At 38.3% G+C, this 21866-nt stretch overlaps 1 protein-coding gene across 4 annotated transcripts in view; it reads right to left on the minus strand.

The window, feature by feature from the left end:
- Nucleotides 1-21866, minus strand: part of LOC115211818 (folate receptor gamma) — a 29013-nt gene that overhangs the window by 2700 nt on the left and 4447 nt on the right. Inside the window, exons 2-6 of one of the 4 annotated variants that reach the window (XM_036503350.1) lie at nt 15171-15173; nt 7055-7088; nt 5677-5826; nt 1708-1890; nt 1040-1178 (exon numbers count right to left, since the gene is read on the minus strand). In XM_036503350.1, the coding sequence (XP_036359243.1) occupies nt 1040-1178; nt 1708-1890; nt 5677-5826 (472 nt within the window). In that variant the 5' untranslated portion in view covers nt 7055-7088; nt 15171-15173. Of the gene's footprint in view, nt 1-1039; nt 1179-1707; nt 1891-5676; nt 5827-6822; nt 6960-7054; nt 7089-7836; nt 7974-15170; nt 15174-21866 lie in introns of those variants that run through there. The other 3 variants (XM_029780525.2, XM_029780526.2, XM_029780527.2) reach the window with 3 other exon arrangements.

Here is a 21866-nt window from a genome sequence, read left to right on the forward strand (position 1 = left end):
CCCTCGAGGCATCTCAAACCATGGCTGCCCATGCACGACGGTCCTGTGCCAGTTCACTGGAGATAGCGAGCCAGTCACAGTTCCATCGGCACAGGCCGACCACCTGCGGTCCTGTGAGCATATAGAGGTCCTCCTTGATCGTCGTAACCCAGGTCTTCAGCTGCCCGCCCGCGCGTTTCCGCCAGTTGGGAGGTGGAGTTGGGAGAAGGACATCACGGCTCATAGGTGCTGGTTTCCCAGTTTCCTTGGCATATAGGTTCTCCACCTGGACGGGACGTTGGTCCGTCACAGCTGAGTTGTAAGATGCAGGAGGAAAGAGTGAGAGAAAGTTGTGGCAAAAGAGTCAGCAGAAGCTCGCCATTACCTTCTGCCGGAGCCGCATGGAGCTTAGGTGTTTCATTCATAAACACACACATCGCCCGGTCTGAGATTCGAACCTGCGATCCCTAGACCACAAGTCCGCTGCTCTAACCACTAGGCCATGAGCCTCCACAAGTGTGTTAGTGTTTGTCCATCACTACTGCTTGACAATCAGGGTGGATTTGTTTACATCCCCATAACTCAGCAGTTCAGCAAAAGAAACTGACAGAACTATTGGGGCCAATTTGTTTGACTAAAACCTTTCAAGGCAGAGCTCCAGCATGGCCACAGACTAATAAGTGAAACAAGTAAAAGATAAAAGAAATGGAATATAGGTGATGTAAAATGATACTAGAACATGAGCAGTATGTGATGAGAATTAACAGGAATGAACTAGAATAAGTTGAGTATAGTCTATTGAATGTAGAATATGCTCTAAAATCAATATAAATGGAAGAATATCAAATACAGTGGTCAACATATGCAGGATACATGTCTATTTTTGTATGAAAATGGATGATATGTTCAAACTGAAGACTGACATGAGTAGGATGGGTGACACCTACTTTTGAAGTAATTTCATTAAACCTGAGAAGGTTGTCATTGTCAATAAGATAAACAGGGTTATTGAATGACAAAGTAAAAGAGATTTTACTATTGACTCAATATGAAAAATTACCTGTTGTCCAATTGAAACCTCGCATCCAGTTTCCACTGCACGTTTCATCATCTTTACAGCTATCCCACCACTCTTCACAAGTATCTCGACACAGTGGAAGTTCAAAATATCTTTCTTTTCGTATTTTCATGTTGGATTCCTGTCAGTATATCAGTTTGAATAGATGTCACTATAGTATTTCTATACAGCACTACTTAAAAGTCAATCTCATGGAGTTTTTTTTATTTTTATTATTGTAGTCAAGGCAAGGTGCAAATTCATCTAATTGATTTTTACCATCTTAATAATGTAATAATTTATTTCATACTTTTGAGGTACTGATAGAAAATAGTTAAGATATTAGATATTATATGAAATTTGGGTTGCAGATAACACAACTCATGCCATCATGAAAAGAAATTCCAAAATAAGGATGAAAATATTTCATGTGTTACAAAAGCAATTTTAACACGTATGATTAAATTATATCACATATATTATGGTTAAATTTTATGTCCATTTCAAACTCTTTTTAAAAGAATCTAAACAATATTGAACTGATTTGTATGAAAACCATTAGCACAGCTCCACCAAATATGTTGGAACAATTATATTTCAAACACTGATTCCATAATAATACAGCGAACTAACTTTAAAATAGTCAAGTTTTAAATCCTAATATAACTAACCTTATGAATCCATGGTCCACCATTTGGTGTACACTGATAGAAACACAAATCTTGGATGAAATGTTGTAAGCAACGTTTTGAAAGTCTCTTGCAGTGATGAATATTAAATTTGTACAAAGTCTCTTTATGAATATTTTCAGTTACATTTGCCTGACAACAAGACCATTTCTTCCATGGAGAACACTAAAAATCAATTAATCAAGCAAAGAACATTAAAGTTAACATTTGTACAAAGGAAAATATAGAAAAATATGCAAGAAAATAAAGAAAATGGAAAATAAAGCATGATAGAAACAAACTTTTTTTTCAAAAATGCTTCAATATATTAAAATAATACTTTTGTAGAGTATGATTTTCCAAAATAGGTAATATATTAAAAATATTGGTCAGTAAGGATGAATTGCTGATTAACAAGTAAATAATTTAACCATTTAATTTTTTTACCATCCATGTTATTAGCAAGTGGAATATCTATAGTTTCCTTGAAGCTAATAAGGGAGATTCTACATAGTTGCATGAACTGCTAGAAATGCAACCAGATCATTCTTAAATCATTGCCTGCCATCTTGAATAAGATAAAGACAGATAAAGGGAGTTCTATAGATGCAGGATAATCATGGATGGAATGCCTTTCGGTAATAGATTTTTTTCATTTAAGGTTGATCAGGGTCTAAACAACAACTCTAGTTGCCTAAGCTAGTAAATAAAGTGTGATCTATGTTTAGTGCATGATTTATTAAGCAGGAGTATTTAATATGAATACCTTATTTCTTAAACAATGCTCAATTATCAATGGTTATAGATAATATATTAGGACAAGTCATTAAGAAAAATATCAGCTGAAATTGGGTTACACTTTGCATTTTCTATATATATTTGTAAAGGTCTTTTTTTTTAATTCTTAAATGCATCCTTTTCCATGATTTTCCATGTTATCAGCAACAAAGTAAAATTATAGGTTTTCAATTCATTTTCCTACATTATTTAAAATGTGAAAAGCAAAAACATTTTAAAGCCATTTATACAGTCTATGGCACTACAAGTCTTTGATGGAACATGAAAAAGTATCAAGATTTATATATCACTGATTTATCATAATTGAGAATATGTTTGAAGTCCATTTTGCCTCAAGGGAAGGGAATTAAATGCATACTTTAATATCAACTAGTATATATCAAGTGTATAAATCTTACGTCTTGTTATTTGAGCTGCACTTCATCAATCAATGCATAATGGTAAAAATTCATGCTTAATTCTCACAAAGACAAAGGCAGCAAGCTGTCAGAATCATTTGCACACTAGGCAAAATGCTTAGTGGCATTTTATCTGTCTTTGAGTTCAAATTCTGCTGAAGTCAAATTCACCTTTCATCCTTTTGAGGTCAATAAAAGAAGCACCAGTAATAAACTTATCCCTTCTCAAAATAGCTGGACAATGCCAAAATTTGAAACCAATTCTCACAAAGAGATTTTCTTATTTAGCTAAAAGTTAACACTTTCTCCCGAGTAATTTAATCATTTCCCAATCCCAACAATCCATAGGGACTCAGCTCTGGTTTCTATAACATTAAGCGAACGTGTGACAAAATCTTTTGAACAGAACACAAGTGACTTTTCCAATAAAAGGAACTGACTATAATCTAACAAAATAATTGTTAATTCTACATTACATTAATGCTACTACTTGAAATATTCAATTGCACTCCTAGAATATCTACTTAAAGAATAAAGAACTTACTATTAAGAACAAAGGGGTTTAGTTACAGATATGATGCAGTACAGGTAATATAATATAAATAGCTGACCCATTACCTAGTTGTTTGAAACTGTTACCCTTGGTATCTTTCATCTTAAAGAATATGCTACAATAAATGTTTTTACGTACAGAATGCTGATGATTAGCCTATAAAATTTAGAATCTCCTTTTCATATACAATTCAAGTTGATTCTATTTACTTTCAAAGAAATATCATTCATCATACATTTTCATTTAACATACATTTTCCATGTTGGCATGATTAGAGAGTTTGACAAGAACTAGTAAGCTGGAGAGCAGCACCAGACTGTTTTGGCTTGGTTTCTTCCTACCACCAACAATTCCACAGTGTATTAGGTGTGCCTTTCACAAGTCACCAGCATGAGTGTGCTTTATGCGTCACTGGCACAAGTGCTGGCTTTTATTAATGCCTTGTATTTAGTGTATTTAGAGTGAGGTGGAGGAAAGACAATAGATGAAAAATAGGTATGTATATTGAAGTTATAAATCCATTTTTTAGGCAGAATGGTATACATGTAATATTCAAATACCCTATGAGTAAAATCCAAAAGTCCAACAGAGTTTAAAATGGGTCCTTCCAAATATAGAGTTTATACGCAATGTAAGATTCCCTTATGAGTGAGATCCAGCAGTTTTTAAACTTGGTCATTCCAAGTAGAGAATTTATATACAGTGTTGCAGAGTCAAAGGTTTTTATTTAAAGTGGATCTCACTCATTCGGATGGCTCTTTTTATGTACCAGTCAGGTAGTCCTGACATCGATCACGTTAGAATAGTGCTTTTTACGCTCCACCATCACGGGAGCCCATGTTTGGATGGTGCTTTTTACGTGCCACTGGCATGGGAGCCAGTCAGGGGGCACTGGCCACTGCTACGATTTTGGTTTTACTTGACTCAACAGGTCTTCTCACACATATCATACCTCTATCAGGAATTCTTCACTATACTTGTTGCCAACCCTCACCTTACTGACAGTATCCCTGTACATGGCTTGTACAGCTCTTACTAAACACTCATCTATCCCTAGTTTCTGCATTGACCACCAGATCAGGGATTGGAGGACCCTGTCAATGGTGCTTTCCATGTCAACGAAAGCCAGGTACAGAGGTTTACCTTTGGCTAGGTATTTCTCCTGCAGCTGTCTTACCAGAAATATAGCATCAGCGGTGCATTTCCCTGGCACAAACCCAAACTACATCTTGTCTAAATGAACTCTCTTCCTAATTAGTTGGGCTATGACCCTCTCTGTGACTTTCATTACCTGATCCAACAACTTGATTTGTTTCTAATGACTGAAATAAATAAAAGATAAAAAAATATATGTGTCTGTGTGCATGGGTGGGAATCTCTTAAAGTAACTATTATTTACAATAAAAATTTTCACAACTTCTGAGTAAAATCTCACACTACAGTTTGTCTGACTGTCACTCATTCCCACTCCATTTGTTGTTTTAATTCTCCTCAACTGGTGTGACTGACAGGACATAGATAGCATTATATTATATGTGAGATTATTTCGCTTCAAAGTGTTTATAAATACCTTCCTACATTAGTATTTGTCTGAGTTTGTAAGCAATCTTTAGTTATGGTCTTTCCAAATAAAATGCAAATGGGTTGGAAGGGATGAACAGCAGTTGATGTGCATCCCCACCACCATTTACCAAATAACTACTTTTTAAAGTCTCTTTCAATTTTTAAAGCCTCTTTCAATTACTCTCTCCCTTTCTCTCTGCCATTACAATGTCACTCTCATTATATCTTACCATTACTGTTTCCCTCACAGTATTCATTCAAGCACTTTCTCCTTTTGCTTTTCTTCTAATACTCTGACTTACTAATCTATACTCAATTCTTACACTATCTTGCCCTAGATTAGCTGTCATTGCTCTCTCTTCTATTCACCTTCTTGATCATAGCACTCCGTATGAGTGGAGAAAACAGAGTAGTGAGGACTTGCAATGTACAAGATAACCTATTTAGTGCTGATGCCTTAATAAAATGTACCCAGTAAATTCTGTAAAGTGATTGGTGTAGGAAAGGCATTCAGATACAGAAACCATGACAAAAATTGGAATGCATGAGTGAGATTGATCCTCCAACCCATCCACAAGAATAACAGCTGCATATAACATATAAAAAAATACATAATTTTAAAAGAAACATTAACAAGTACAGCTTTTGGTTATACAACACCTGGTCATAGAGAGATCCTTCAGGACCAGGTTTCTGTTTATGATGTAATCCATCCAAGCATCGGTTTAAATATTGTTCAACAGTTTTCCTTTCATCACCTTCAGCCAATGAGCAAAGCACCAGCAGAAATAATACAATGTATGGAATCATCTGTAAAAAAAAAATACAAAAAAAAATGGGCAATCTTACGATTCTAGTATACTTTTCCGTCGATTTCCGTAAAAAACTATTATTTTTTTACATATGGGCTTGCGGGAACTTTTGAAGTAATGAGAGCGAAATAGTCTAAGAGAAAGCGATTGTATGACGAGGGAAGTTCTTTTGAAGTTACCGTGCATGGGAAGCATTGATGTACATGTGTGTGTGTTTGATGGGGTGTGGGAGACAGAAAGTATGTTGTAAGTGAAGTGATTCTGTTAGTGTGTGTGAAGAGACAGAGAGAGTAATGTATGAAAGAGAGAGATAACTGAAATTTTTTACTCGGTTTTTGTAGTGCGTGCGCGTGTATGCATGTATGTGTATATGTATGTATGCATGTATGTGTGTGTGTGTATGTATGTGTGTGTGTGTGTGTGTATGTATGTATGTATGGCCGATTTAGTGTTTACATTATTTCGAGTTAAAACGAAAGATTACCAAAAGGCAATCGGTACAATAATATTTACTTTGTGTAAAAAATTATTTATTTTGTTTTTAAAAAAACCCTATTTTTGCATACGCGCACTATTTTTGCATACGCGACTATTTACGACTAGCTAGCGCGGGTGCACAAGTACCGTGAAAATTTTTGATGTTGTCGAGTTATATTGAAGGAATGCCAAATTTTTCTTTCCTGAATCAAAATTCTTCGTTTTTTTTTTTTTCGTATTTTTCGTACTTTTCTCACATATTACGCAACAAAAAATTTCTGAAAGAAGTGAAAAATGAAGAAATTGGGGGTGGAAACTGAAATTTCGAAATGCCGATTTTTTTTTTTCAGATTCGGAATGTTACCCGTAAACGGGAGGTTTCTGTAAAAAAAGAGGGTGTGCAAATAGAAGCCAGTGTAGCAACGCAACGCATTTTAAATAATTTAGGATAAAAAAATAATTCGAAATTACCTACACGTATAGTAATACATAAAGAGAATACGAGGTTCCCCCTTACCTGATTTCTAATGAAGTCAAGTTATATAACTAAGCACAACGTGGAGGTCGTGATATTAGGAGACTGCTGAATATTCCAGCTACAAGATGAGATACAAACTCTAGCTAGAACAAGATACAAGATACCGGTACTTGTGACAAGTACCCAAGATACCTCTACCTACACATACATACATTCCATCATGCTTTATTAGCCGAATTCTACAATGAAAATAAATTCCAAATATTATTACCTCTTTGTTTTGCTGTCCAGTTTCCAAATTCGCGCTTTATACGTGTGTGCGTACGCATAGCAAGGGCAAGACTTCCTTTTGTTACCCGCCGCTTTTATTTTTCATATTTTTTTCGACACACCTCCGTTTTCGGCTACGGGGAATGCAAATCTGCTAGGGTTTGAGGGTTAGGTTTAGGGTTTTAAGGGTTAATATCTAGATCCGCACCCGGTGGGAAAAATGGATAAATGCTGGTGGTGGTGGTGGGGGGGAATCTCAAAATGCCAATTTTTGTATCCGATAACGGAGGGTTTTGGCAAAAATAAATATAAAAATAAAAAATTTGGGAGAAAGTCTTTCCAATAGCGTATATATGTAGGCAGGTAAAAATTTACTTCTTTGCTGTCAAAAAATGGATCAATTCTCAACAAAACACTCTAAACTCATCTTTGTGTGGGAAGGCAGATGAACGATGTATGTATGTATGTATGTGTGTGTGTGTGTATTTAATAATGAACCATTTCTTAAACATAAACGATATAGTCTATAAATTTAGGATGTTTTTGAAAGATAATATATTTTGTCATCAGAACATATATACTTTCTCACACAACAATTAAGATATATTTATTTTAAATCGTTCATGTTCTCCCACCCCCACCGCCGCTCGCAAAAGTTAGTTTGGGCGCGGAAGATTTTTTTGTTTTTTCTTAAAACGCTGGTATGAAACTGTAAAACTTAGAGAGAGAGAGAGTGTTGAGAGGGATCAGAAACACAAAAATAAGAACGCGACATTTGCTGACCTGTCGTGTAATAGAAAGGATGTCCTGCGCATCTTGTCATCATCTTCATCATCGTCATCATCGTCATCATCGTTTAACGACCGCTTTCCATGCTAGCACGGGTTGGACGATTTTGACTGAGGGCTGGCGAACCAGATGGCTGCACCAGGCTCCAATCTTGATCTGGCAGAGTTTCTACAGCTGGATGCCCTTCATAACGCCGACCACTCCGAGAGTGTAGTGGGTGTTTTTTACGTGCCACCGGCACGGGCGCCAGTCAGGCGGTACTGGCAACGATCTCGCTCGAATCTTTTTTACACGTGCCAGTGAAGCGACGTTGGTAACGATCACGCTCGAATGGTGCCCTTTTACGTGCCACGGGTATGGAAGCCAGTTGGCTGCTCTGGCAATGTCCACGCTCGGATTAGCACCCTCCTAGCACATGCACAAGTACCAGTAAGGCGATGCTGGTAACGATCATACTCAAATGGTGCCCTTTTATGTGTCACTGGCACGGAAGCTGGTTAGCCGCTCTGTCAACGATCACACTTGTTTGGTGCTCTTTGCACCCTGCTAGCACGGATGCCAGTCATCGAATTGATTTTGGTTTTGATTGATTTTGATTTCACTTGCCTCAACAGGTCTTCGCAAGCAGAGTTTAGTGACCAAAGAAGGAAAAGGTATGCATAAGTGGGCTGGTTACGCTCCTGGCATAGGCCACAGGTTATGGTCTCATTTGGCTTGCCGGGTCTTCTCAAGCACAGCATATTTCCAAAAGTCTTGATCGCTAGTCATTTCCTTGGTGAGGCCTAATGTTCGAAGGTCGTACTTCACCACTTCATCCCAGGTCTTCCACAGGTTCCCTCAACCGCTAGTGTGTGGCACTTTTTCACACAGCTACCCACATCCATTCTCACCACATGACCATACCAGCGCAGCCGTCTCTTGCACACCACATCCAATGCTTCTTAGGTCTAACTTTTCTCTCAAGGTCGAGTATGCACACTGACATTACACATCCATCGGATCATACTGGCTTCATTCCTTGCGAGCTTACGCATGTCCTCAGCAATCACAGCCTATGTTTCACTGCCGTGTAGCATGGCTGTTCGTACACATGCATTATACAGTCTATCTTTTACTCTGAGCGAGAGGCCCTTTGTCACCAGCAGAGGTAAGAGCTCTCTGAACTTTGCCCAGGCTATTCTTATTCTAGCAGCTACACTTTCAGCGCACCCTCCCCCGCTACTGACTTGGTCACCTAGGTAACGGAAGCTATCAACTACATCTAGTTTTTCTCCCTGGAATGTGGCGGAAGTTGGTCTCTGCGCATTTTCGGTGTTTATCACTCCCAACCATCTGCCACATACAAAAACTATCTTCCCAGTTAGCCTTCCTTTGATATTACTGCACCTCTTATGTGTCTATAGTTTACACTGGGTACATCTTATACACCTCTACTACAGATCAAGCAGGGCCATCTACCTGAAGGGATTTGTGGTTTGCCTGTCTTCCTACTTATTAGGACTTTGGTTTTAGCTAGGTTGATTCTAAAGCCCTTCAATTCTAATCCTTGTTTCCACACTTGAAACTTCTCTAGTTTTGATAGTGACTCAGCAATTAGAGCAAGGTCATCAGCATAGAGGAGCTCCCAGGGGCATCCTGTCTTGAATCCCTCCGTTATTGCCTGGAGGACTATGATAAATAGGAGGGGGCTGAGGACTGAATTCTGGTGGACCCCAACCTCTACCCGGAATTCTTCAGTGTACTCGTTGCCAACCCTTACCTTACTTACAGCGTCCCTGTACATGGCTTGCACAGCTCTCACTAACCATTCATCTATACCTAGTTTCCTCATTGACCACCAGATAAGGGATCAGGGGACCCTGTCAAAAGCTTTCTCCATGTCAACAAAAGTCAGGCACAGGGGCTTATCTTTGGCTAGGTATTTCTCCTACAGCTGTCTTACCAGAAATATGGCATCAGTGGCTGACTTGTCTCTGATTGGTTGTAACAAAAACCACAACCATCTTCAAACTGCCCGCTTTGACTGGAATAAAGCAGACTGGAGCTCTTATTGTACCGAGCTGCAATGCCCAAACTGGCTCAAATTTTATGCCTCTGGAGATGTAAACACTATACTTTAGAACATTCTGAATTCAATATGGACTGCACAAAAAACCACCCAATAGTGCAATTTGGGAGACTGCAGCAGTCCGACTTGCCAGGAAAGAATGCCGTAATGCTGAACAGGAATGCAAAATTCACAGATCAGAGATCAACAGGAAAAAGCGCAATAGATCAGCCAACCATCTCAAGCAGGTGACAAAAAAGGCAGTGCTTGAATTCAAACAGCGCATAGCAACCAACCCTGACAGCAAAGTGTTCTAGAAGTATGTACATTCAAAGCAGAGACCTCACTCTCCAGTTGGTCCCTTTCGCAATCTCCACACAGGCCAGATTACTGACAATCCCAATGAATGTGCAGAAATCATTGCTGGATGCTATGCAGGCATCTTTACTGTCAAAGATCAAAATGTTCCATCTCCATCACCTCTGACACCGTACTCTATAACTACTATGAAATTTACACCAGCAATGCTACAACGCCACCTTAAGAATAAACGTAACTATGCCTCTCCTGGTCTCAAGGGTGTTACATACCTACTTCTCAAATGTGGTGGATACTTTCTTCTAAACCAACTTTCACTATTCTTTCAATTCTGTCTTGACAATGGTGTTACTCCAAAGCAGTGGAAAACTACCAATGTTATCCCTCTGTTCAAAAAAGGTGACCGCACATCGCTGGTTAAATATCGCCGCCTTAGTCTTACTAGTTGCATTGCCAAACTGATGGAATCCTGTGTCAGAGAAACCCTTTGGAACTTCTGGAAGTCTCACAACCTCATCCAGCCATCACAATTTGGATTTATTCCTAACTCCAGCTGATGCAATCAACTCATCGAGTTTCTTGAGGACATTGCCCGAATCACTGATCATGGATCCTGGGTGGATGTTGTTTACCTGGACTTTGCTAAGGCTTTTAATTCTGTACCACACAAAAGACTTATGGTGAAACTCTCTGCCATGGGTGTAAGAGATGATCCCCATAACTGATTAAAGTCCTTCATTATCAGCCGAAAAGAGGTTGTCACAGTTCTAGGACAGCACTCTTCACCCTATGAGATGACATCTGGTGTACCACAGGGATCTGTTCTTGGCCCCCTTTTATTTGTTGCATATGTTAAAGAATGCCACAGTGCTGAAATATGCAGATGACATCAAGCTGTACCTCAAAATAAAGAGGACAGATCCTGTACACTGTAGATCTTTATTGCAATCAGACCTGGACACAATGCAGCAGTGGATCATGGACTGGCAACTCAAGCTGGCTGTGGACAAATGTACCACCATGCATTTTGGGAGGAAAAACCCAGCATCTACTTACTCCCTCCACAACACTAACCTCAAAAAGGCTTCTTGTGAACATGACCTGGGCATTATTGGCGACAGTGATTTGCGTTGGACAAAACATTGCTAAAATTGCCAAGAAGGCTGAGGGTGTCTTGGCATCACTCACCAAGTCCTTTGTGAGCCGCTCTCCTGCTATCTATCTGCAGCTTTATATAGCTATGGTGTGACCTCACACATGACCATACCAGCACAGTCGTCTCTCTTACACACCTCATCTGATGCTTCTTATGTCCAACTTTTCTCTCAGGGTGCTTACACTCTATCGTGAATGCACACTGGCATTACACATCTAGTGGAGACACTAGCTTCATTCCTTGCAAGCTTATGCATGTCCTCAGCAATCACGGCCCATGTTTCACTACCATGTAGCATGGCTGTTCACACACATGTGTCATACAGTCTACCTTTCACTCTGAGTGAGAGGCCCTTTGTCACCAGCAGAGGTAGGAGCTCTCTGAACTTTGCCCAGGCTGTTCTTATTTTAGCAGCTGCACTCTCAGAGCATCCACCACCGCTACTGACTTGGTCACATAAGTAATGGAAGCTATCAACTACTTGTAGTTTCACGCCAAGTGAAGGGGAGATGCTCATGGGCTGGTGGAGGGGGCGTATCAGACCAAGTTGGAGCATGTGCTCAAACTCGGCCCTAGCCGTTTTCAGACAGTCAGGTGCAAGATGCTGTGGCCGCAAAAAAGCAGGCAGCCCAGTGGTAGCAATAAAATGAAGGGTCGAGTGGGCAGGCTTTGCCAGCTGAAAAGTAATGTCTGCTAGCTCCAGAAATGAAGCCAAAAGAGAATGAAAAGCATTTCCAGAGGTGGCAACAAAAAATGTCGGGCTAAGGACCACATTGGTAGAACCTCTAGTCAGCGTGGTGAGCGAAGTAGTACCGTTGAGAAGCCTCCGGCGCCTGACATCTGCCTATAGATTAAAATGATCCAAGAAATCAGCACCAAGAATAGGATGCGGTATGTCATCGACGACAAAAACCCATTGAAAATCTCAACGAAGATTAATATTGAGGCATAAATAAACCTGACCAAAAGTAGTTATGGGAGACAAGTTAATGGCATGCAAAACAATGGAAGAATGCTTAAGCTTGTCTGCAGTGAGTTGAAGAGGCCAAATGCTACAACAAGAACCAGTGTCTACCATGAAGAATTTCTTCAACACCAGATCTTTGACAAAGAATGCACGATAAGTAGGAAGAGAAAAGGAGGAAGGTGCCGTGCCCAACTCCTCCAAGCCTAGTTTACCGAAAGTTTGAAACTGCACGGCTGGATGCACTTGCATGCTTTATCACCAAATCTGGAATGGTACCAGCACAGTCCTGAAGGTAGCCTAGAGGCACGAGAGGCAGAGCGACTCCGACTACGCGAATGGCGCCTATTTTCCACGCATAGCTCATCCATGCATCATGTCAGCGCGTCAAGTTTGTTTGAAATGGCATCATGTGACAGAGAAGAGGATGAAACTGAGGCTGTCGAAGTGTCCTCGGTACAAACGTACACACCACTCGACGATGGCTGGCCAGAAGATTATAAAATTTGATCTGCCATCATGACAATCTGGTCCATGGTGTTGTGTTCAAAAGCCGTGGCCAGAATCGTCTGAATGTTAGATGGCAATCTGGAAAAAAAAATTTTACGTAGTAATGGCGCGTCAGTTGGGCCACCACTTAACTCTGTGTAAAAACTGCGATGAGGTCCTGTCCCCCAACTCCTCGTCCACCTCCTCAGACCTGGTGTTGCGGTGCAATATTTCTGCTTTAACGGACGTGTAGGTCGCGTCTGGGCTACAATAATTGTAACTAGATCCTTAGCAGAAATGGCAAGTGGTGCGGGCATTCCGCAATACAATAATTGTAACTGTTGCGCTGGGGAAAGACCATGGGCTGAGAAATAAGCCTCTATTTGAGCAAACCACAAGGCTGCATCCCCTGTAAATAGAGGTAACAATGGCAGGGACATGATGTGTTTCAGATTTATCCAATGACTCTTAGAGAAAATGATAGAAAAAGGCAATAAGAAGAGAAGAGTAAATACTCTGAGATGAAACAAGAAATAAAGAAACCAACCAGTGAACCAACAGAAAAAAAAAATTTATTAAAATTTTTTTTTGTGTGTGTAGCAGTGTGTGCACAAACAAGAAAGAAAGAAAAAATATATATATATATAAAAATCTTAAGAAACAAAATTTTTCTTTCGGTTTGTGTACTGTGTGCAGGGAGAAAAAAACGTTTTTCACCAACGTTTGTCACGCTGAAAAAAAATATATGATAAACAAGAAAATACCAGAATGTTAGTGTGTGCGTGTGTGGTCTGGTATTATCATTTTTTTTTTCTTCTGGAGAAGCTGACAAAAACAAAAAATAAATGTTCTGGGAGACAAAAGTCAAAAGGTAATGTCACTGTTAGAAATAACAGCTGAAAAGGAAAACCCGCATAGAAGCACATCGCTGAAAAAAATTGTCTTCCTCTGACGAAGTTGGGAAAAGATAGATGGAGCTTATTCACTGACGTCGAAATCACAAGTCTGACTGGGTTCGTGCCATTTCATCAACCGATTCCAACCGCCACAATAGAATCTGTTTCTACCAATGCTCTTTGTCTGGGGCCACCAATTTGTAGGACTTTTGTTATCTATCTCTGTGTGATATCTGCATCACACATTTCCCTACAATGTTATAGAAAGGAATAAAACGGCAGGAACATGAATGGCTGAACAAATAACAATAATAGTTAATTATTTTCACAGAAGGAGATACTTCATCGCTGGTCATCAGCAGCATGGACGCCTAGGTTAGAAGGCAGCAGGTCAGATTAAATCACCATGGTTAAAACAGTCTTCACAGCCCGCGAAGTCTAGTTTGCCCTTCGAGTCTGGTTCGCTCCTTCACTCGGAGCTTTGTCGGGACACGTCTTAATTCATCGACCACCAAGAGACTTGGAATAGCAGGAAAGGCTAACTGCTCCTGATTACTGTGCATGCGCATCAGGAGACTTCCGGCAGCCTACCAGAAGACACCAAACATTGCACATGCGCAGATGGACATCCCAAAATGGCGTCTAAAACCTGGCATCACTACACCAGCGAATGGTTCTTACACTATTCCTATATAATCATAAACCAGTGATTCATTTCATCCCTGGTTTGACTCAAGTGCATAAATATGATAAAACATAAAACCGACAAAATATCAGTATCCATCACTCCTGAATGAGAGTAGAGGTGAGTTGTCTCATCTGTGAGTAACTTTCAGGTGTTCTAACACCTAGTGTTATGAAGGAGTCATCACTAGACTGTTGTATGGCAGTGAACCAGCAAACGAACAAAACACATAGATTGACTACTATGCATGTGTGGTTCATAAAGCTTATAACATCAGTGCTGCTTTTAATTTGTAATTGAAGATATAAGGAGAGAGAGAGATATGTTCTCAAGACAATCTGATGAGGGCTATTAGATCCATGGTTGATGTGAGGTTCAGCCCAATGAACATGGTGGTAGAATAATATTGCCGATAGTACCATGAAAGTTAAGAGATACAGGATTGGAAGGAATGGATGAAAAGTGATACAGTAGAGAACTATATCAAATAGTTGTCAGGTATTCTTAGAAGCAGAAAGCAAGTTGTTTACATATGTTCTACAATGTAAAGATCAGAGGTATGAGGTGTTGCAAATTGCAAGGCAATGTACTAAAGCTGAATCATCATTAAGAAGCATAGATAAATACAAACAATCATACACACATATATACATACACGAAATGTGTTCAGCTATTTCTCCCCATACTATAATATTTATTGTCATATTTCTCCCCATACTATAATATTTATTGTCATATTACTCCCCATACTATAATATATATTGTCATATTACCAGCTAGCATTGTATTTTTTTTTTGTCATGACAAAACAAAGGTAGTAATAGAAGTCAATTGTGAATATTAAAAAAAAAGAAATTGTGATAAATAGACTGTTCATTCTCCAACAATTAGTATTGAATTTCATAGTTTACATGATGATTAGATTTTATTCCGGTCATATTCTAGAACAATATAAACTGATGACTGAAATGCTGTATACAGATGAATTCAAACTGGCATCAGCAAAAGAATCTGCAACTGAAAGCAACCTCAAATAATACTCTTTACAAATTCATATTTTTGATAAAGGAAAGGGATGAAGCTATTTACATCACAATTTGGTCATTACATATACAAAGAGGAAACTAAATTACTATGTGCAATTGTATCATCACAAGTTCTAACTTATGATTTGTTTATATGATATTCCTGGATATATAATCTATTAATTCTTATGAAATTTTTGTTCAACTGCAATTTGATCCATATCGTGAAGCCATTTTTCTTTTCTTTCTAAAATTTTAAAATAAAATATTGTAAGTAACAAATGTTAAACCTTTTAATCAGTTAAGATAACCTATCTCTCTAGATGCGCATATGTGTGAAATTTTTATGATTATAAAAAGTTCTGAATAAGCATTATTAATTTTTAAAATGAAAAATGCTTTTCTACAACATTGGAAGTAGAAGCTTTTTATAGCAGTAGAAGAGGCTGGAAAAACTGCTTTATAGTGAAACAGTGAGACTTACTTATCCAGTGCGGTCTTCTGATTGTAGTTTAGAATATGTATATGGCAGGCATTCCTTAGTACAACTGGTAAGGTGGTCAGAATGGCTGAAATTAAGTATGTAGCAGTGACAGTGATTGTATGATTAGAAAATGAAGAAACCTGAATGATGCATTAAGTTCTATGAGTGAATATTTTTTCTGAAAGTTTCACAAATTTGTTGTTATTTAGTAGTAAATTTTGAATAAAAATTTATAAGACATTATTTAAATAAAACATAATTAAATATATATATCAAAAGTCTTGGATTTTCAGGAAAGAAGAAAACAAGACTGTGTGATCTTTATACTCAGATGATAAACCCTGAGAGGGAATTTGACTTTATAGTACATTGCTGTTATCTATATATATATATAAAACTCAGAATTTGTGTGTATCTGTCTGTGTGAATCCCTAAAACTTGAGAACTACCCAACCGATTTCATTCAAATTTTATACATGCCTTACTTAGGGCCCATGCAGTGTCATTGGCCCAAAAAATTTTCAACTTCTTGCCTAATACATGCCCGGAGCAAACTCCTATCTCTTACACTATTTCAGTGTTATGTGTCAAAAGTGAAACAATAGCATCTCTATTGTAATGTGAGATAATACTTTCAGTTTTAGTAGTTACACTATTAATACTTTCACCATGTATATAATATATACATAGTAAAACTATTATCTCACATATATATATATATATTTGTGAACAAATACTGTCCACACCCTATACATGACACTCTTCTTTCAATCTGTCTTTACCAAATCCAGTCACAAGGCTTTGGTCAGCCAGGGGCTATAGCAGAAAATACTAGGTTTGAATTCCACTATGTAGTGGGACTGAACAACTAAATCAAAATAAATTAAATATCTTACAGTAATTCATTCTATTACCTATTGTGTGGATGTGTGTGTGGAGAGGGAGAGAGAGAGAGAGTGTGTACACAATAAATTAAATGATAAAAGAGGTTACATCTTAACCCCTTCACACAGAGAAGTGGTTAAAATGTAACCTCTTTATCATTTAATTTATTCTGTAATACACGTGCTGATAAAGGTATAAAGGTGACAGATAACAATTTCTTTAAAATTCAGAGGACACATCAGATAAGAGTGGGAAAACAAACATATTTTGACTTATTGTTGTTCATTACTTTGAAAATGAATTGTCTTCAATACATTTTTGCTTGTCTTTTAGCAAAATTTACAATGAATTACAAGCAACCATCCATCACATTAATAAGACCATATATAATGAATCTTTACCAGTAGTTACACCAAACACCTAACAACAGATAACATGACAACAAATGCAATGAGAAAAACCAGTATGAGATGACTCTGAAACAAATACAATAACAAATCCAAAAATAGGGTCAAAACACAAGCTCATTAATATATGCAAATATCAGTTGAATAAACAAAAACAAAGACTAAATATAATGAAGAGTACTGTGAAGTAACACCAGTTGTAATATTAGTCTATTTTACAGAACATACCTAAAGGAATTTAATCTCTAATACAGAACTAAATACAGAAAGACTCCAAGTAATGAAAGCAAACTGAAAAGCTAGAAAATCAGGACTATGTATTTATTTTAAGAACAATATTCATTCAAAAGTGGTGGAATAGAGTAGTTTACAGGGCCATTACAGTAAAGAAACAGGCTTGGAAGGACTGGAAGGGTGGTGGTAGCAAGGAACTATATCAGGCAGCTAGAAGGGAAACTAGGAAGCAGGTATACTTAGCTGTGGTGAAGCAGAAAGGAAGAAGTTTGTCAGCATTCTATGGCATGAGGACTGGTGACTTGAAGTGTTTCGGTTTGCAAGACAGTGTGCCAACGGAAATTGTGATGTTGTTGGAGAGACTTGGAAGTGCTACTAAGAAAGACTGCTAAATGTAGAGAACTCATGGGAAAAGGAGAGTCTGCCTACTGTGGATCCAACAGAGAGGCAAGCAATCCAAATAGACAGTACCATGTTAGATAAAATCATGAAGATAGGGAAAGCCCCTGTCCCATCAGAAATCAATATTGAGATGCTTAAAATATCTGGTGGTGTGGGTTATGGTCTACTTACTCGTATAGTTAATCAGGTTGTACATGAGAGAGTCATACCCAATGACTGGTGTAGCAGCATCATAATCAACTGCTACGAAAGTAAAGGTGACACCTTGGACAGGAATAATTACAGAGGTATAAAACTGTTGGATCAGGTGATGGAAGTTATGGAGAAGGTCATAGCCCAACTAATTAGGAAGAGAGTTAGTCTAGATGAGATGCAGTTTGGTTTTATGCCAGGGAGAAGCACCACAGATGTTATATTTCTAGTAAGGTAACTAAAAGAGAAGTACCTAGCCAAAAATAAACCTCTGTACTTGGCTTTTGTTGGCATAGAGAACGCTTTTGACAGGGTCCCCTGATTCCTTATCTGGTGGTCAACACAGAAGCTAGGGATAGACAAGTGGTTGATGAGAGCTGTACAAGTCATGTACAGGGATACAGCCAGTAAGGTGAGGATTGGCAATGAGTATAGCAATAAATTCAGGGTACAAGTAGGGGTTCACCAAGGATCAGCCCCTCTTGTTCATCATAGTCCTCCAGGCAATAACAGAGAGGAATTTAAGATGTGCTGCTCCTCTATGCTGATGACCTTGTTCTCATAGCTGAATCACTTCCAGAACTAGAGAAGAAATTTTAGGCATGGAAGTAAGGTCTAGAATCAAAGGGACTTAGAGATAATCTAGCAAAAACCAAAGTCTTAGTAAGTAGGAAAGCAGACAAATCACAAATCCCTTCAGGTAGATGGCCCTGCTTGATCTGTAGAAAAGGCATAGGAAGAAACTCCATAAGATGTACCTGGTGTAAGCCATGAACACAGAGATGTAGCAATCTTAGAAGAAGGTTAACAGGGAAAATAGTCTTTATGTGGAAGGTGCATATGCACAATAAACACTAAAAATGTACAGAAAATAAACTCCATCCAATGCGAGTGGGGAAAGCTGGAAGTAGCTGTTGGCTTCCATTACCTAGGTGACCAAGTCAGTAGCGGAGGTAGATGCTCCAAAGGTGTTGCTGTTAGAATAAGAATAGGCTGCATAAAGTTCAAAGAGCTCTTACTTCTGTTGGTGGCAAAGGGCCTCTCCCACTGAGTAAAATGCAGACTGTATAATACCTGTGTGCTACACGGCAGTGAAACATGGGCTGTGACTGCTGAGGACATGTGTAAGCTTGAAAGAAATGAAGTTAGTATGCTTCACTGGATGTGTAACATTTGTGTGCATGCATGACAGAGTGTAAGCATCTTGATAGAAAAATTGGTCATAAGAGGCATCAGATGTGATGTGCAAGAGAGATGACTGCATTGGTATGGTCATGTGATGCATATAGATGAGGACAGCTGTGTGAAGAAGTACTATACTCGAAGGTGAAGGAACCTGTGGAAGAGGTAGACCCAGGAAAACATGAAATGAGGTGGTGAAGCATGGTCTTCAAATGTTGGGCCTCATGGAGGCAATGACAAGTGACTGAGACCTTTAGTAATATGCTGTACTTGAGAAGATCTGTCAAGCCAAGTGAGATTGTAATCATGGTTGATGCCACTGTTGTGCAATTGGCATCTAAAAAGCACCCTTCAAATGCTGGGCAATATTACATGCTTGAGAAGACCCGTCAAACCACGTGAAATTGTAGTTGTGACCAATGCCAGTGTTATGTAATGGCAACCATGCCAGTGGTATGTAAAAAGCACTGTTCAAACATTGGGCCTCACAAAAGCAGTGACAGGTAACTGACACCTTTGACGATATACTGTGCTTGAGAAGACCTGTCAAGCCAAGTGAGGTTGTAGACATGGCTGATACTAGTGTTACATAACTGGCACCCACTGTACTCTTGGAGTGGTTGGTGTTAGGAAGGGTATTCAGCTGTAAAAACCATACCAAATCAAATTAGAACCTAGTGCAGCTTACCAGTTTTCAGTCAAACCATCCAACCCATGCCAGCATGGAAAACAAATATTAAATGATGATATGTATGCACACACACACAATATATATATGAGAGGTGTAGGTATCCAAATGTATATATATATATATATATATATATATATATATACACACACATATATATATATACTTACATACATATATGTATATGTGTGTGTGTGTGTGTATATATATCCATTCATGAAGATTTTCCAAAATAAATTTTATCAAAAGTTTCTTGGCTTTTATACAAATGGAGAGGAGGAGAGGTGAAAGAGAAAGTTAGGGAGGACTGAAAAGAAAGCAGAAAGGAAAAATATATATTTGAGGAAGGCCTGTGATGGACAGGTAGCTAATGACATTTCAAGATTTCAATTTTGTTTTTTAAACAAAGGAAGAAAAAAAGATAGGAAGAAGCACAAGAGGAAAAGAGAAAGAAAAAACAAAAGTGATAAAAGGGAAAGATCTAATGCCACAACCCTGGCCAAGCACATTTGATCTTTGAAAGAAAGTGCTATTGAGTACAGCATAAAGTGGAAGATTCTAGAGAAATGTAAACCATACTTCAATAGCAGCAGGAAATGCAGGTTATGCCTGGTTGAGAAAAGAGTGTATCTAAGGAGCACCCAGCACTCAGGCATTTATCTGAATAGTAAAAGTGAAAGTTTTAGTTCTTGCCCACATGAGAGGAAGTATATCCTATCATATCTGCATGCGCCATCGTAGCTATAATCACCAGTTCCCCGACTTTGGCCCTCCATCAATACCTTGCAGTCTAGCAAAGAGTTTGATCAGAGCATACATTAACACACACACAAACAAACAAACACACACGCCCTAACGCGGTAAACACCTACCCAACAGAGTATTTTCCACCACCCCCAATATAAACTCCCACACATATTGCACCCTACACACACCACATGCACACATAAAGGTCCCACAAACTTAACCAATATATAAGAGAAAGAAAATAAACTAATGAACACAAATGTATATGCCCACACTCCCTGCAAAGGTTATACATATAGTACCACTACACAAATTCCATTTCCACAAGAACACCAACCTTTAGGACACATTTCCCACAAACTTTCCCCAAAATCTCTGACTTGCAACATAACCACACCAGTGGTGATGTTTTGGTACCGAGGGACATAACTCAATCCCCTCCTCATTTCATTTCATAAACTTTTTCACAGCAACTGCAAACTGGGTATGTCTATTCACCTCCAACAGCAGATGCCATCTTTCATTCCATAATGGCTACATCTGATGGGTTACATAATTGGGTTGTGATCTAACACTCCGTTGAATCCCTGCCATCTTTCATTCCATAATGGCTACATCTGATGGGTTGCATAATTGGGTTGTTATCTAACACTCCGGTGAATCCCTTGTGTAAAACCAATTGATAAGATTGGTCATAATGGGTATATAATACTGTACACTTCAGATAATATATCCACTCTATTGACAGATATACGAGTGCATTTTTTTCCTGACTTATAACTCTTAGATGACACACACACATATATATATATAGTGAAGAATGGAAAGTTCTGTATACACGTGGGATAGGTGTATAAGAAAGAAAAGAAATGTAAAAGTCACAGAAAGTTTGTATAATAAAGTTTATGGTGATATTAGGATTTTCAGTGTTTTTGGCAAGCATACAGTTACAGGAATCATTTCATTTTATACACAGTTAATTATATTACTGTACTAGGTTTTAAAGATTAAGTAGTAACGTGTGAATGAGTGTATATGCATGTATTTTATGCTCTAACATCTCATTTTCTCTCTTGTAAAATATATTTGTATATATATATATATATATATATATATATACATATAAGTATGAACAGTAAAAATTGTGGTTGGTATACATATATAACTTTTTTGTATATGTTGAAATTCCATAATTGAATAAAATAAATCAGTCCAGTAGAAAA

This window comes from Octopus sinensis, linkage group LG5, assembly GCF_006345805.1.
Source record: "Octopus sinensis linkage group LG5, ASM634580v1, whole genome shotgun sequence".
Taxonomy (NCBI): Eukaryota; Metazoa; Mollusca; class Cephalopoda; order Octopoda; family Octopodidae; genus Octopus; species Octopus sinensis.